Source organism: Epinephelus fuscoguttatus, linkage group LG12 (assembly GCF_011397635.1).
Source record: "Epinephelus fuscoguttatus linkage group LG12, E.fuscoguttatus.final_Chr_v1".
Lineage (NCBI taxonomy): Eukaryota > Metazoa > Chordata > Actinopteri > Perciformes > Serranidae > Epinephelus > Epinephelus fuscoguttatus.
This window is the reverse complement of record NC_064763.1, coordinates 20,151,682-20,169,049: the sequence shown is the minus strand read 5'-3', so window position 1 is coordinate 20,169,049 and position 17,368 is coordinate 20,151,682. Positions and strand designations below refer to the sequence as shown.

Here is a 17,368-nt window from a genome sequence, read left to right as displayed (position 1 = left end):
TCGCGCGACAACTCTCTATTTTACGCGGCTCTTCTATTTTTGTCGTGCTACGCTCCCCTACGTGACCTTCCAGCAGATAAAAACTACATGAAATAGTGTGCTAAAGGAGCACAGTGTGGTTTTAAATGAATAAACCATTATCAGAGGTGATATGTGATGATTTTTGTCATGCATTTACCCATGTTTATCCGTGACATTGTGTAAATGTCCGTGGCGGACATTTTAATTCATCAATTATTTGAAAAATCGTCCAATAGTTGCCATGATTTTTGAATAGTGTTTTTGCTTGTGCTGCCCATCCCTAGCACTGATATGGATTTCTTCAACCAATACTGATAACCGATATGATAAGTGATAAGAAGAGATATATAATCTGTAGTTTATGTACACCTGAGGGTAAGAAAGGCTAAGATATATTAATACAGTGCTTCAAATGACTTTGTGCAATCTACTTGTCTCCGCTGCTATGTGTACTCACTGGGAGTCCCTGAGGTGTCCTTTCAAGGGAGACCAAGTGGTAGACTAGAGAAGGGTATGATTTGTACTTCCATCCAAAATTCAGACACTTATTTTTATACGTCATGTGTACAGTAAGCTAAAGGTAATGCAAGCATTTGGTTGGTAGAGTGAATGTGGATTGGGCTCCCTGGGCATGGTGGTGCTGTGGCCTCACAACAAGAGGGTTCCTTGTTCATTCCTTGTGGGGGAGCTCTTCTGTGCAGAGTTGGGGTTGCTCCGGGTACTCCAGCTTCCTCCCACAGTCCAAAGACATGCAGGTTAATTGGCGACTCTAAATTGTCCGTAGGTGTGAATGTGAGTGTGAATGGTTGTCTGTCTCTATGTGTCAGCCCTGCGATAGTCTGGTGACCTGTCCAGGGTGTACCCTGCCTCTCGCCCAGTGTCAGCTGGGATAAGCAGGATAACCACTTACGGAAAATGAACGGCAATGAATGTACTGTGGGAGGAGGAATTAGACAAATAAAATGTACGAGGCTACTTGTTTACAGCAGTCTGCAATAATATAATGAAAATCCAATCTCAACTCGACTTGGATTTTTACAGACTAACCCCTCCCCCCCCACTGACACTGGACTGAGAGACCAACCAAACTTCAAACTTTAGGCGCTTACAATATTTTCATATCATTGCTCTCGAGTAGGAAAATGTCCCGCTAACTGCAGAGAGTGGTGGGTAAAAGATATACAGCACATATTCATCTGCTTCCGAAAGAGCCTTTTAGCTGTTGAATGTCACATTAATGACAACTAATGTGATCCTTACATCTTCTTGAATGCTAACCCTGTTTTAGACTGGATTTATTTTTTTAGAGACAGCCAAATAGAAGCTAAGTCTGGGGTGTTTTTTATTGTCCTCCTTTGTGGAATTGGATAATGTGAAATGATTGTCAGTGGAGGCTAACAGCCACATTTACGGGACAGTTATAACCCTAAGTTGAGTCAAAACGATGCTTGCTGTGAAAAGCTATTTTCCATAGTGTAAACACTTTAAAAGTTCTTGAAAAAGACACTTGGAAACAGTCCGTGGGTCTATTTGTGGCACCAGTTTACTAATTTCATTTGAACATGAAATTGTTGACCAGTCAGCTCTGTGTTGTGTTAAATTGTTTAAACACATAACAGCCTATGGCTTTGTGTGGTTTGTGCTTCAGCTTGTGACAGCCTTTTACCACTGCCCGCCTTTGAAGTGGCTTTAATGGCTAAAGGGAGTCTCCACTTTGTATATTTGTGAATATTATATGGTCGGCCTGCTCGGCGGCCTTGAGAGGGATCAGTAAAGTGCAGGATTAAGCAAAAGTGAATGAGAACCTGGAAGTGAAATAAACACGCGCATTCATATTGCTTATTGGCCAAACACCTGGGCAGCTCTCAGGTATCAGTGTGTGGTCACATTTGCAAACGACTCAGGTTTCTCCGCAGAATGAATAATTTATCCAGCTATTTAAAATATGCCCCAAACATCCACTCTGAAAATCGGTTCCTCAGAAAAATAAGTATTCAATGAGGGACACACAATTTCACTGCTCCCTAAAAAACATAAATGAAGTAAAATGATGATTCCGTGAACCCAAGGTCAAACAGACCATTACTAAAATTCTGGGTGTTTATTTTCCTGTTGATGAAATGATGGATAATACATTAATATGACTTTTCTCTCTCCTTTGTCCTTGATTCCTCAGACCTTGTTGCGGGATGGCAAGAGGGAGAGCACAGTCAGCACGCTCTATCTGTCTCCCTCAAACATCGAGTCAGGTCAGCAGATCACCTGCCGAGCTTCGAACAAAGCAGCCCCGAATGGCAAAGATGCTACCGTCACAATTGACATTCAGCGTAAGTAAAATCAGTTAAACTTCAACTTTGCAAAAGATGAAATACGCTCCTCTCACTCAGTTTCTTCCTGCTTCATCGGATGGGATGTAAAACCGTCTGCAAACTAATAATTTATACTGTGTCTTATACCTTTTAATGGTGAGAGCATAATGTGACTAGTTTCTTTAATGGTGTTTTAATACAGCCACAAAACACCGTAGGAAACTCAGTCTGTGGTTAAATCTGCAGCAAAGTGGGGAAAAGCTCGGGAACACAATGGCAAAGATAATTAGATGATTACAGATGGTACAGTATGTTCTCAGCCAATGACAGTGTGTATCATTTATATAAAAAAAGTGTGCTTTGTTCCTGCCTTTTTTTTTTCTATTTCACTCTCTGCCTCTTCACAGTGTCATCCAAACACAGAAAACGAGGCGCCGCTATGAATAATTAAATTTTCAGATGATATTATTTGATGACAAAATCAGTTTTCCGCAAGTTAGGGATTTTCTTAACATTTCTCACAGCTTCTTCAAAGCTATTAAGTATGACTAATAAAGCAGAAAATGCTATTCAGAGATGCATTTCTTGGGACGGATCTATTCGTCCTCCTCATGCATTCTTTTTTCCGCCTCAGTTTAGCCATCCAGAAGGAATGGGAGCTCGTAGGGTACAGCTTGGACAGACTGAGACGCGTAAGCTAATTGATTATAGTAAGAATGGCCCTTAATCCTTCTGTCGTACCAAAACAATGGCAGCACCATTTTCCATGGAAAGTCAAGAGTTGGAAAAACAAATGTTTGATACAACAGTACCCCTCTGCTTGTGTGTTTGGGCGGCCTTGAACTATAGCGGCAGTTCTGGTAATAGAGCTCCCTGGCTTCCACTGACAGCGCTCCAAACACCCCCAAAGTCACTGAAATGTGCAATCTTCAGGAAACAGCCAATCCAGGCTGCCTCCACAGCAAAGTAAGGGCTGTTTGGAGTAACGGCAGTGCCGTTAGTGTTTCACACAAAGCTAAGTCATTCCCTATGCAGTGTTTGAGCCAAGCGCTTAAACATGCACTCTTTGTTCCATTTAAAATGCACATACTGTATAGCTGTGAGGTGAGGGTGTTCACTGGGTGAGGTGGGTTTGGAGAGGGACTGTTAAAACACAAAGAAGCAATTCAGCAAGTTTGGAAAGGCAGCCATGAGCTCATGAGCTCCGCTGTTTGACGGTCGGGGGTAGGAGAAGGGGGTGACAGGTGTTGGATGAATAAGTGATGATGGCGCTGTCAAGGTGGAGAGGCTGTACAGACTCCTGGGGGTCTTAGAAAGCACAGCACCTCACCACTGGGGGCAGCCAATGTTAACCACTGGCTGTTAATATTGATGGGAGGCAGCTGCTGCTGTCTCACAGAACCACTCTGCAGCCAACACTCTGTACTGCACTGGCAGGATGCCTTCAGTGCAGGCAGAGGACAGGCAAACACACAGGGTTAGTCTGGGGCTCTGGCTCCCACACAGGATGGCCACTGGTCACCTGGGCTGTAACTGGGCATACTGGGCACTCAGCATATTCATCATTAGAGCTCCAGACAGCTTCTAATTTCCACATTGATATTTCTGCTTCAGTCCAGACATGCTGGGCGAACACAATAAAGCAGCTCCTGCATTGTTCCTCTGCTACTGACACAAACACAAGATGTGAATAAACACCGCTGATGTTTTTCATCTTAACTATAAATTGAATATGAAAATGTGACAGTGTATTTTTCACTTAAATATAAAACTTTCCACCTTGTTGGATCAGCACATCACTGCTTAAATAATTTGAGTTTCAAACGTCACAGACTGAAGAATGACATATTTCTCAAATAAAATCAACACCTGACTCAACACTGCTTAAACATCAGTGCTCCTTAGAGGAATTTTGGAAAGTACACTTTCTTATATGAGAAGACTGCCATATAACCTTTATATAATCATGTAATCTCAATGAGATCAAGAGAGAGAGAGAGATTTGGGTACGGACTGAAATCGTAAAATCCTCTGTAATTCATTCCTTTTATGAGGTACAGTAGTGGAAGGCATTCTTCCCAAGTTCAGCTTTTACCTTGAGGGGTAACCTGAGTTTCATCTTTGTATGTTTAGTGCAAAGATAAGGCCAACCCTGTCTAAAATTATCTTTACTTAGTACTAAATATTATCCCACTTACACTGAAGTGGCACACATAACTGCTGGCTGGATTATGCTCAGAGAGGCAATGATTTTTCTTTTTTTCTTTTGAGTGAATGAATTTAAAAAAAGTTAAATAATGCTGTAGCCAATACAGGCGTATAACATATTGCAATATTTGATATATTGTAAATGTGTTTTATTGATTTTCAATGTCTTTATCCCACAAAAAATAAATACAGAACATGTATATGTGACTTCAATTCAACCGTTCCTCTTCTTAGTCTTCTGATTCCATCCTTACCACCGTGCCTACCCATCCATAGGATTTAAAGGGTTACAAGATACATTCAGGTAAAGGAGGGAAGCTAGCAAAACTTCACCGAAGAAATGTATTAATTACTCAAACACATACAGAAAGAAAGAAAAGAGAAAACAAAAACAAACACATCGGTGTTGGGTGCCTCTCTGCTGTCATGCAACATTTATAGGTACCATCTTATTCTTTATGGAGGAGTTCCTGTAACAAATTTGGTGGAAAACCAAATGACTGGTCAGTGAACGTTTTAAGTCAAATGGTCAGCATCAACATTTATAGATATACTATGCATTAGGGGTGTGCCATATCATCTCAATCATGATAATACCGGTATAATTTTAAATATCATTTAAAAAAGTCATATCGTGATGCTTCAGCTTGTTGGCAGAGATGTCATACTGTTACCCATGGCAACAACAAACATGGCTGAAAGCGAAATTATTACCAGCTCTGCAGTGGAAAACTGTGGCAGCGTTCGGCCTGGGCATCCTGAATATTTTATAAACAGTCCCGGACTTCTCTGACTCTTTTAGCGAGTTACAGCGAGTTAACTCATTCAGCGGCTCCCCTGGCAGCAGCACAACGTCTCTCCATCTCCTCTCTTGCTGTGCGCACACAGGGGTCCAGGTCATCAAGTAAACTTGTCATAAACCTTTGGTAATGTAAACCTACGTGACGCTCGCGGCTCGACAAAAAACTCCATATATGTGAATGTGCGATAGTAATTGTAGCATAACAGTCTGTCACAGGTTACAGTGTGATGATTATAGGAGAAATGGCAGAGCATAAAGGTCCAGGTGGGGAAAAAAAAACCAACTCAATCATTTCAACATCAATCATTTAGGATTTTGGTGTTATTCGTTACAGGTGGGTACCCCCACAGCACAGCGAGGTTGAAGCTTGCCAGACGCTAGCAGGCATTCAAGAAACACAGGACCAAAAAAACGCAAATGTAGTGAGGCAAAACACCAAACAAGGGTGAATCTGAGGTTGGCTTTTGTAACCGACAATCCTGAAAAGTACACCTTTAAACCAACAACATTTTGTCATGTCATAAATGTTTCAAGTCAGCAATAACTTTCCTTCAAAACATATTTCCTGTTGCAGATTATATAAATGTATCTTAGACAGGATCCAGGCTCCAGGTGTGTTTACCCCACATTAGCACAAATACTGAAAGCAGAGAGAAAATTATTTTCTATTTATATCTTCCTTTATAATGATGGAAACCCTGTCTGTGTGTGTGTATGTTCCACGCATATCTCATGCCCCGTATGTCGTAGAGACATGAAACTTAGCACAGAGATGCCTCTCCTCATGAGGAACAAATTTGCCTCAAGAACCCATAACTTCCGGTTATATTGATTTTCCGCCATTTTAAATTTTTTGAAAAACACTTAAAATCGATCTCTTCCTAGGAAGTTTGACCGATCTGCATGAAACTCAGTGAACATAATCTAGGGACCAATATCTAAAGTTCCCTCTTGGCAAAAGTTGGAAAACTTACTAAAACTGAGCTTCTATAAGGCAATGAATATTGAGGAGGGCGTGGCTCATCACATAAAGGTGTATAACATCTCAAGGGTTTCACCGATCACCACACAACTTTGTAGGCATATGACCACACATAATCTGAGGGGACCCCTCCATTATTGACCCGTTCAAACAAAATGGGGGCGCTAGAGAGCTAATTTCTTATCTAGGCCTAACCGCCATATCGATTTTTACTAAACTTGGTAGATATGTAGAACAGGACGCCTCAAGGTGACTGGAGAAATTTAACTGTAATTGGCCACTGGGTGGTGCTGTAACAACAGAAAAATGCTTAAAAATGGCTAAAATGCGACCGATCACTGTGGCTCCCCCTGTGGCCGAATGTTTGGGGTTTTTTTCTCATGTTTGGTATGACGAAGTCATGGTATGGTACATTAAGTAACAACATAAAGTCAAATGTCTGTTTTAATTAGTGTTACAGTAACGTTAGGCACATGTCGCTGTGTCGATTCAATTAAATTTAATGTTACAATTGTAGCATGGGTTAATATCCGGGGCTTGAGTTATTAGCGGCTCGGTCCCAACAATGGGTCAGGCGTTACGGTTGTGTTGGTTAGTAGCCCGGCAGCCCAGCTAACATTTGCACTTAGCATTGTAAAATGTAGCCAGGCTAAAACATCGCTCTCACTCACGGAGAAGAGGAGGAACGTTAGCGTTAGCTCCCGGTGTAAGCACCAGCCGAGATCCAGTGATGGCTCTAGCCGAGTCGGCTGCCACCAGCTACTGGAGTAACTTACAGCTATGGAGCGCTTCTACCAGCTCTTCTAGTCACTGAGCCTCGCCTCCATCTCAGCAAATATATTACATTTATTACAGGTGACATCATCATTAAAGTAGGCAGGGGAATAGCTAAACACAGCAGAGACTGAAAGTTAGTGAAAGACATCGCTAACTGCTAAACTAAGTTTAGACAAGGCGAGTGGGGGGTGGCGGAGTGGGGGTGGAGAGCAGAGGTAGAGGGAGGTGTGGCTCATGACACACTCTGTTTTGGTCTACAGGCAGTGCACAACAGCAAACCTAGCGGTGAAACGATTTCGCTTTTTGCCCCTTTAAAATCGATCTCTTCCTATGAAGTTTGACCGATCTGCATGAAACTCTGTGAACATAATCTAGGGACCAATATCTAAAGTTCCCTCTTGGCAAAAGTTGGAAAACTTGCTAAAACTGAGCTTCTATAAGGCAATGAATATTGTGGTGGCCGTGGCTCATCACCAATCACCACGCAACCTTGTAGGCATATGACCACACATAATCTGAGGGGACCCCTCCATTATTGACCCCATCAAAACAAAATGGGAGAGCAAGAGAGCTAATTTCTTATCTAGGCCTAACTGCCATGTCGATTTTTACTAAACTTGGTAGATATGTAGAACAGGACGCCTCAAGGTGACTGGAGAAATTTAACTGTAATTGGCAACTGGGTGGCGCTATAACAACAGAGGAATGCTTAAAAATGGCTAAAATGCGACCGATCGCTGTGGCTCCCCCTGTGGCCGAATGTTGTCGTTTTTCCTAATTTTTGGTATGACTAAGTCATGGTATGGTATGCTGTGCATAATCACGGAAACTGTCAGTGTGTCATTCTGTCAGTCAGTCATTCTGCCTGTCCCACGTTTTTCTACTCACTGACGTGGTGAATCTATGTGAAACTGCACATAGGCATTGAGGATTGGCATAGGTAGACGGTGACAAATCTACCAATGGGTATGGACTAGTAGCCTATACATAATTGTCTTTCTTTTATCAAGTGAGCATGGTTGTGAATATAATATGTTACATATTCGGTGTGTTACATAAATACTTGTCATCACATGAGATGTTGCATCCCCACCCACACAAGCTTATACATAAACATGTTTATTGTATACATGCTGACAGACATAGACACCCCCACAAGACACACACATACACGCACACATCATACGATAAACAAGACAGGATAAACATGCTACCCAGGGCTCCTGAGGGATCATGGATGCTGGGTGACTTTGCAGCTCCACTTATTCAACAGAACTTCATAGATTGATAATATTTCATTACAGTTTTCCATTCCTGAAGTATACATGCTAAACTATGGACAAGTAAAAAAAAAAAAAAACACACAGTTGGATATCTTATTTTCCCAACATTTTGAAAGACACAAATTGTTAGTGAGAAAACTACTACACAATCACAAGTTCTTGAAATCCATCTTTCAGTATTCTCCCAAGTCTTTCTAATTTTCTCACACCACCAAGACATATTATTCTGAGTATCACATTTCGAACATTTATCTAAGGCGCTAGTGTCAAATTACTTTTCTCATCCGCGGTGCCTTACAACAACTCCAAACATGTGTTAGTGAGGTATTGTGTGTTGATAGAAAAGGAGCTGTTGCTGTGCGAGCAGATGACTCCAGCAAACTGGAGCTAATTACTGAGGAACAACTGCTGCTGGGCACAGTAACACCTCAGAAGTCCTCAAGGTGCCAGTTTTGTGGTAATGTGGTAACTCTGGACAAAACCTTAATAACCAAAATGTAAATAAGACAAGTTGGAGCTGTTGGGAAGAGCATATTTTCTCTTTTAGTAAAGGTTAGCAGATTCCCCTTCAACCAGTCTTTTTGTTACGTTAGGCTAAAACTGTTAAACATGCAGGTATGAAAACGATATCAGTCGTCTAATCTATGTCCTGGGTAAGGCATCAAATTGTTAATGTTCCTTTCATTTACACACAGTAAACATAGCACAGATCTATGCAGTTATATCTACAGTACAGTAATCAGCTAGTGAGTACCACACCTAATACATATGTATGGAAGATCTGTGTTATGTAAATTGAATCTGAACTGCATCACAATTAATTCTGAACCCGGAGTAACATGGTGAGAATCAGGTCTAGCAATTAAAAAAGTTTGTTATTTTGCAGAGGGCCTTTAATTTCCTGTGGTTCCTCTGCCTACAATGAGCTGTAGGAGTCAGGGCACAGAGGAGCCAAGAGGCGGACTCTGTCCCTGGGTAATTGTAAGAAAGGGAGAAGCTTGGAAGGTAATTGCACAAAGAGGAGGAGCGTGGGCTAAATAATGCATTTTTCTTTGATAATTAATAGCCAAATGCAGAAGTGGTGTGTCCACAAAGGTCCCCGTGGGCACCAAAAAGACACACATACTAAAAATGCTAATGTAACATAGCCAAAGTAGAGCCACACTCAAGTAGAACAGAGTGTGGTTTATCACACGGTTCTCCCAGGAGTCTGATTTCAGTGACAGAGTCTCACTTTTTACATTCTTTGTTCTGGGTGGACTTCTATTAGAGTCTGCTCAAGCTCCAAAGTGTGTGCTGATGAAAGCCACAGACAAAAGTTAATTACACACTGTGCTAGGAGAGGATCTCTAAACAAACCACAGTTGTGTCTGGAGTCTAAGAGAAGTGGATCACTGAAGATATTATTAAGTACAGATTTATTGTCTTTTATTGTTAGAAACGTTGCTCTAATAGTAGTCTTAATAACATCTGAAAGGACACTAGATGAAAATCATTCTTGATATTATATTTCCATTTCGTTTCGAATAAAGACAGGAAGATTGATTACCATGATTTTAGAGGGTATGTCTCCAGGCTTACAAATCAGCGTCACAGCATCGGACTCAGACCTTAACCCTAACTGGGGCTGATGTGTTGTGTGCATCTGTACATGCATCAAACTGACAGAGCCGTGAGAGTGGCGGCTACAAGCCTGCAGCCGTATCGAGGGCTTTTCACTCGAATCTCAGCCCTGGGCTAATACCCCCGTTAGCCCAAGGCTAACAAGTCTGTTAGCCCTGGGCTTACAGTCACTTCATACAAATTCACATATGGTATATATACCTACTGAGATCCAAGTATTCAGTGAGTCCCACTCTGCAGTCGGTTTATCTTTAAGTAGGGGTAATGGTACCAAAAAGGTTTCATTTAAACCCCAGTTTAGGAGTCAGGATTTAGTGCAGTTTAGTAAAGCATAAAAAACCCCAAAGCTTAAGGATACATTTCTTTTCATTTATCATGAACAGACAGCAGTGCACATCAAAAACACACACGGTCCTGCTGGAGACTGACGTAGCATTTGGCCACTGATTAACTATTTTTATTATTAATATGAGGAATATTTCAAACATTTCTGTATTCTACTATAAAAAGACTAGACAGACACTTTCCTAAAAGGCACCAGGTCACAATAGGCTATAAACCTGAAAGGTATCTCTTATGCTACAAAACTGAAGATACAGTACTAAATAATAAACCTTGTGCATCAGGGGAAATGTTACACTTATACCCTTTTTCCACCAAAATTAGGATGTATGTGTTTTTTTTTTTTGTTTGTTTTTTTAAATGCTGGAAAACCCTTTAAAAATCATGATAGACCAGTGGTTCCCAACTGGTACAGCCACGTGGTCCAGATTTCTCCTTAGTCGTCAGTTCAAGGTCCACACAGTTGAACACATTCAGTGTCATATTTGCTTTTGGACATGTCATCAAGCCAGTTTGCTGTCTATATCAAGTAGCTGCCGATTAGCCACTCGCTCTACAGCAGGGGCCAGCTCTTCAGAATGAAAGCTCCGTGCCAGAAAGTTACTGTACTTGGGAAATAAAACGTTCTCAAGTCACTTGCGGTCCATTCAGAATGGGCCTGTGACCCACTTTTGGACCATGACCACTGTGATAGGCAGTGTTCCTATTGCCAGTAGACCAGAGCTGTGTACATAGCTCTGCGAACAGTACATGAGTGCGCCTTTCTGTTTTTTTGGTTTTTTTTCCTGGTATGTCATGTTCACTGTCACGATGGGACAGAAGACAGGTTAGTAAACAGTAAGCAGCATGAAGCTCAGTTAAAATGTTATAGTGACTACTTCTTTTCTCTCTCAAACTCACTTTGATCAATGTTTGACCGCTGCTCAGACGGAGACGGACGGTATTTTGTAGTGGCCTGTCTTAACATCGCTCCTGCAAAGGGGCTAAAATTAGCGCATCCGCCAGGGTGTCATATTTCCATCAATGCCAACCAGACCGAATTAGAACTGAAGTTGATGAATCAACACATTCTCACTCTGACCTTGTCACTTATCGACATTTGGTCATGGACTTTTCATGTCTAGCCTGGGTGTATTGTTTGTTGACGTTCTCGGATGCCGTGTCAAGTTCTGCCTGTTATATGCATTGTCTTCTTTCAAAATACACTTCTGTTTTCACAGGAAGTTTATCGTTTAGGTGCAGGTGGTTGGGTTTAGGAAAAAACAAAACAGGGTTTGGCTTTATAATCTTACAGGATGCAAACACCACTGTCCCGTGTGCATATCGGCGTTTCTTGGATCCATCCACCACCCCTCCTGCCCATTCAGTTTATTTTGCAAACACCATGCAGCTGAAAGTTTTGGGGCATAACTCACACTTGTGAACCTTGGTCCCACATTATGTGCGTCAGTTCGGTTCAGCATGAATAAACAATCCATTACAGCCCTATTCCTGAGGACTTTTAGGGTTCTCTCCAAAAGTACAATTAACACCACCAATGTGGATGAAGGTCAGACACAAGCAATGAAATGTTTATTGCCCAATCAAGTCATAGCAACTTTGTTGCAAAGTAATTAAATTGAAATTTGTGAGCACTCAGTTGTAAACACTTTTAACCTGTTGCTTTAGTTTTGAAGCATGCATCCTTAAAGATATACTATGCAGGATTTTCCCATCCATGTAGACTTATACAGAAGTAATCTCTCTCAATCATCACTTATGACCCACTAGAAGTGTATGGCAGTGTATTTATCTGCAGAGACTCTGCCCTCTGTCTGTATTTTCCTATTTTGTTGAAAATACTTACTTCCATCTACGCAATATTAACCGCCTTCGCCCATTCCTCACACTGCACAGTACTGCCATTCTTGTTCACACCCTGGTTGGATCCCGTATTGATTTCTGTAAGTGGCTCCTTTTTAGTCTCCCTCTCAAGTCCATCTACAAACTTCAGCTGGTCCAGAACTCTGCTGCTCACATCATCACCAGAAGCCCCTCCATTAATCACATCACTCCTGTCCTTCAGCAGCTTCACTGGCTCCCAGTTAAACACAGCACTGACTTTAAGATCTTACTCCTTGCCTTTAAGGCCATCCACAGCCCAGCTCCTCTGTACTGCTCCCAACTCTTGCACATCCACATCCCCACCCACTCTCAGGTCTTCCTCTTCCATCCACCTCGCACCTTGCATTACTTTACGGACATAATAGTAACAGTAATAACAGTAGTAGTATTAGTAGTAATAATAATGATGACTAGAAATGATAAGATGGGTGGGTTGAGGCAGAGAGATAGCGTCCATGGGGTAAAGACCATGGGTGGTCACGGGAGGTCCAATGGAGACCTAGTGTCCTGGCAGATGGAAGCACAGTGTAGAGGCCAATGCAAGGAAGTAGTCCAGTGTGGTTAGTCAGCTTGACTCCTCATCCTTTAGATGTGTTCAGTAAAATAAAATTTTAGAAAACCTGATGAGGGAGCAAGACAGAGGAAACCGAATTTCGTCAAGATGTAGACAAGAAACTATGTCGTATAGCCATTTTTGTAAAGAGCTTGCTGTAATGCAGGGGGAAGAGTCAAAGAGTAACCAGAACAGCACAATATCACGCCATTTTCTCTGTTTTTGCCTCTAAGGTGACCATGAGTGTCATGAAAGACACCTGTAAATAAAATACAACATATAATTATTAAATAGCATGATTACATTGTTGGTTTTATAAAATTAAAGTGATGGAAATGATCATGACGCTTAGTTAACATATACACATTCTCGGAACCCATCGGCTGTATTCGGCGTCTGACTTCCGACAGATGGCAATACAGCCTCTGGGGGCATACCCCCAATTTTTTGGCATTCCAGTTTGATTTGGGTGGAGGAGGCGAATTTCCATTTCCGACTTCCGTTTATATATAAGTAAATATGCTGAACCATTGCGATGGATTCAGAGTTTGCAGTGACACCATTTATGTTCCGCCTTGTTAGTTCACCGCATGGACCGTTTATCCTGGCAACAACTGCAGCCGGCTCAAACGTGATTGGTCAATATCACGCGGACTACAAACAGCCTAAAACTGGAAACCAGGGCTCTTCTGCTCTTCTTCCGGAGGCAAGATCTCCGGGGTTTGCTTACAGACTCTACATTCACTGAATGTAGAGTTTGTATATAGAGACTAGCATGTACATTACATGACAGGCACTTGGAGTTCATCCGTGTTTTTGTATTATGGGACGAGCCTCTGTTTGTGGGAACCACACCCCTCGCCATTATTTGAGAAAATTCAGTATCGCTGCAGACACAAAGCCATATCTTTGAGTAGATCAAACAATCAACTAAGGGACATTGGAGAGCTACAATTCTCATGTATGATTTAGACATAACCACCCTCACAATTCTTCATAATTTCAGTTCAGTTTCATGGGGCAACCCCAACTACTTGCTAAATGAATCAGTCAATCAAACAAACAAAGCACAACATATATCCCAACATGTAGTTGCTTGAGAGAACAGTGAAAGACTTTAGCAAATCCACTATCATTTAAATTTTGAAATACTGCGTTTGACGCCACATAAATTGGCAGATTCTTTGTAATCCTCCTGTGGCCCACAAAAGAACTCTCATTTCTTTAATGAAAATTTCTGCCAACAGTGTAAGTCACATTCCTGATAATGAAGTCAACCACAGACTGCAGGGGAGTTGTACTGGTGGAATCAAAGATCAGGAAGTTTTTCATATGAGAAACTACACTGAGACTTGGAGAGACACCTCAGTAAGGGCCTTCACTGTACACCTCAAAAGCACTTAAGCACTTTGTGAGCCACTGAGTGGGAGTGTTTGATAATGCCTAGCACTGCACCTTTCATTCTTATGGGTGGCAGCCTTGATTTAGCCGAGTTGATCACAATGAATAATACAGCCTGTTGTGCAAAAGTCCAACCTGTATTTTGTATTTGCACTAAAAGCAAGATGCTTTTCCCAACCAGCAGGAACTGAGGCTTTCTCCCTTTGAAACTGCTATATTGTACTTAAAAGGGCATTTCACTCACAGTGCAACGGAAGGTTATTTTGTCCCAGACTTTGATTCTCAAAACAAAAAAAAGGTTGTTGGGTTTTTGTTTGTGTGGAAATGTGGCTTTTGTTGGTGTTGATGTTTTGTTGTGAGGCTTTGTTTTGTTATGTTAAAGGAATACTTCACCCCCAAATGATCATTTGTATTTCAGTTACTCACACTGTGTTACCTTGAGCTTGTAAAGAAATATAGTTTTTCTTGTGTGCCTCCACGGTCCGTGAAGAATCAAAAAACAGGGAAAATTATCGATGATTTGAAGTAAAAGGGGGCCTTGTGCAATATTTGACCTTTTTATGAACCACAGCAACTGATGACTTTAAAAGTATTATCAAGCCCTCATATGCTGCTTTGTCCTTCATTCCTTTTATAATCTCCCCTCCTCTCTCAGACCTGCCGACTGTCAACCTCACCGTGGAGCCGCAGCCTGTTCTGGAGGGAAATCTGGTCAAATTCCACTGTGCTGCCAAAGCCAACCCGCCTGTCATCTACTACAGGTTAGCTTCACCACAATCACTGTGTGTCTGTTCCACGTTTTTCTCCTCACTGACTTGGTCAATCCTTGTGAAATTTGGCACAGTGGTAGAGGGTCATGGGAGGATGCAAATGAAGCAAAATTACATCAATTGGCCAAAGGGGGGCGCTATATCAACAGATTGAAATTGCAAACTTTGAATGGGCATGTCTCATGCCCCGTATGTCGTAGAGACATTAAACTTAGCACAGAGATGCCTCTCCTCATGAGGAACAAATTTGCCTCAAGAACCCATAACTTCCGGTTATATTGATTTTCCGCCATTTTGAATTTTTTGAAAAACACTTAAAATCGATCTCTTCCTAGGAAGTTTGACCGATCTGCATGAAACTCAGTGAACATAATCTAGGGACCAATATCTAAAGTTCCCTCTTGGCAAAAGTTGGAAAACTTACTAAAACTGAGCTTCTAGGCAATAAATATTGCGGAGGGCGTGGCTCATCACACAAGGGTGTATAACATCTCAGGGGTTTCACCGATCACCACGCAACTTTGTCGGCATATGACCACACATAATCTGAGGGGACCCTTCCGTTATTGACCCGTTCAAACAAAATGGGGGCGCTAGAGAGCTAATTTCTTATCTAGGCCTAACCGCCATATCGATTTTTACTAAACTTGGTAGATATGTAGAACAGGACGCCTCAAGGTGACTGGATAAATTTAACTGTAATTGGCAACTGGGTGGCGCTATAACAACAGAAGAATGCTTAAAAATGGCTAAAATGCTCCCCCTGTGGCCGAATTCTGTCTGTCCCACGTTTTTCTTCTCACTGACATGGTCTATGTGAAACTGCACATAGGCATTGAGGACTGGCATAGGTAGAAGGTGACAAAGCTACCAATGGGTATGGACTAGTATATAACGAGCCAGGAAATACAATGAGTGCTGGACAGAGCAGTGAGTGACAACAACCCCGCCCACATTTAAGGGTACTGTTTGCAGTGGAAACACCAGGGTCTAGGTACCATGTCCGAAGGGTTACTTTTGTTTCCAAAGGTTCCATACTGAAAGTGTTTGGGGGAAACAGGGCATATGTCTACGAACCCGCTTTAAAATGTTGCATTACATATTATACAATACATTAGGTGGCCACTAATAATTCCAATAGCTTATTATGGTTAAAACTTAAATGGAATTAAAGCAGACTCTTTACTGCATATCTATAGTGCTCCAAGTGTTTGTTTTTCCTGTAGGCGTGAATGTGAGCATAAATAGGTTGTCTCCATGTGTCAGCCCGGTGATTAACTGGTGACCTGTCCAGGCTGTAGCCCACCTCTCGCCCAGTGTTAGCTGCAGTCGGCTCCAGCCCACCTGGTTATACAAGGGGATAAGCTGGTATAGCTAATGTATGGATGTAATGTTTTGTTTTTTCTCTTTGACCTGATGTCAAGGCAGCAGCTTAGAATTTAGATCTTTTAATGCATCAGAAAAGTAATTAAACGAGAAAATGAACTCAGGTCATGGAACAGTATTCTATGGATATGCTATTTCATAAGGTCAAACATTTAAGTGGAGAACTTTCAGCAACAAGTTAACATCAATAGCTTTGCACAGAGGAAGCCTAATGGTTTTATTGTTAGTTTTATATTTTATTATTTGCAGTATTTACATTTTTATCTTGATTTTCATAAAAGCTTTGCTACATTTGATAAAAGCTGTAACACCAAGAAGAACAATGTCCAGGGTACAAACACAGCATGAGGCTGCACACAGTCTGTACTAATTTCTTTTTTGTTCCCTTTTCCCTGTGTAGCTTTTGTTTAGTCGCTGTAATACAGCCTTCTTTTTAGCCTTTTATATATATTTTTTAATATTTTTGATAATACTAATATTGTAGCATACTGTTCAGCACATATAAATGACATAATCACTGTGTGTCATGCAGTCTGGGGTGGGGCTGTCGCTGACTGTAGGCTGTCCTAAAGAATGTCTAACATACCGTACCACTGGCTCACCTGTGCTCGTAAACACTCCCCAGCAGCTGGCTCCTCTTTCATTATAAATGGGCAGACAGCCCTGAGAAGCCGCCACATTTCTGCCATCTGTCTGTGTGCCAGGACAGGGCCGACCATCTCTCCTTCACTGCATGAACTCTGAGAGAAGGGGTCAGGCCAACTACAAGGCATGCACAGTGAGATTCAGTCCTACAATCGTGGCCCTGAAGCATCCCTGTAACACAGGCTAAAAAATGCAGGGGACAAAAATAATGAATTTGTGCAGAATATTGAACAGCACAGTAAACATTAATGCTTAACACCAGCTCCTTGATCTTTATTTTTCATTCGGGGATTGCTTTAAGGTTCATAAACCCAAACTGACAGCAGCAAAATGCATGTCAAGTACAACTTCCTTTGTTAAAATGTTTGTTGGTTAAATATGA

The 17,368-nt window shown here is 41.6% G+C and overlaps 1 protein-coding gene across 2 annotated transcripts in view; it reads left to right on the top strand.

Annotated features, from left to right (window-relative positions):
* Positions 1–17,368, top strand: part of kirrel3a (kirre like nephrin family adhesion molecule 3a) — a 300,742-nt gene that overhangs the window by 221,053 nt on the left and 62,321 nt on the right. For both annotated transcript variants that reach the window (XM_049593140.1, XM_049593141.1), the window contains 2 exons: positions 2,198–2,348; positions 14,841–14,946. In XM_049593140.1, coding sequence (XP_049449097.1) covers positions 2,198–2,348; positions 14,841–14,946 — 257 coding nt within the window. The remainder of the gene's footprint in view (positions 1–2,197; positions 2,349–14,840; positions 14,947–17,368) is intronic.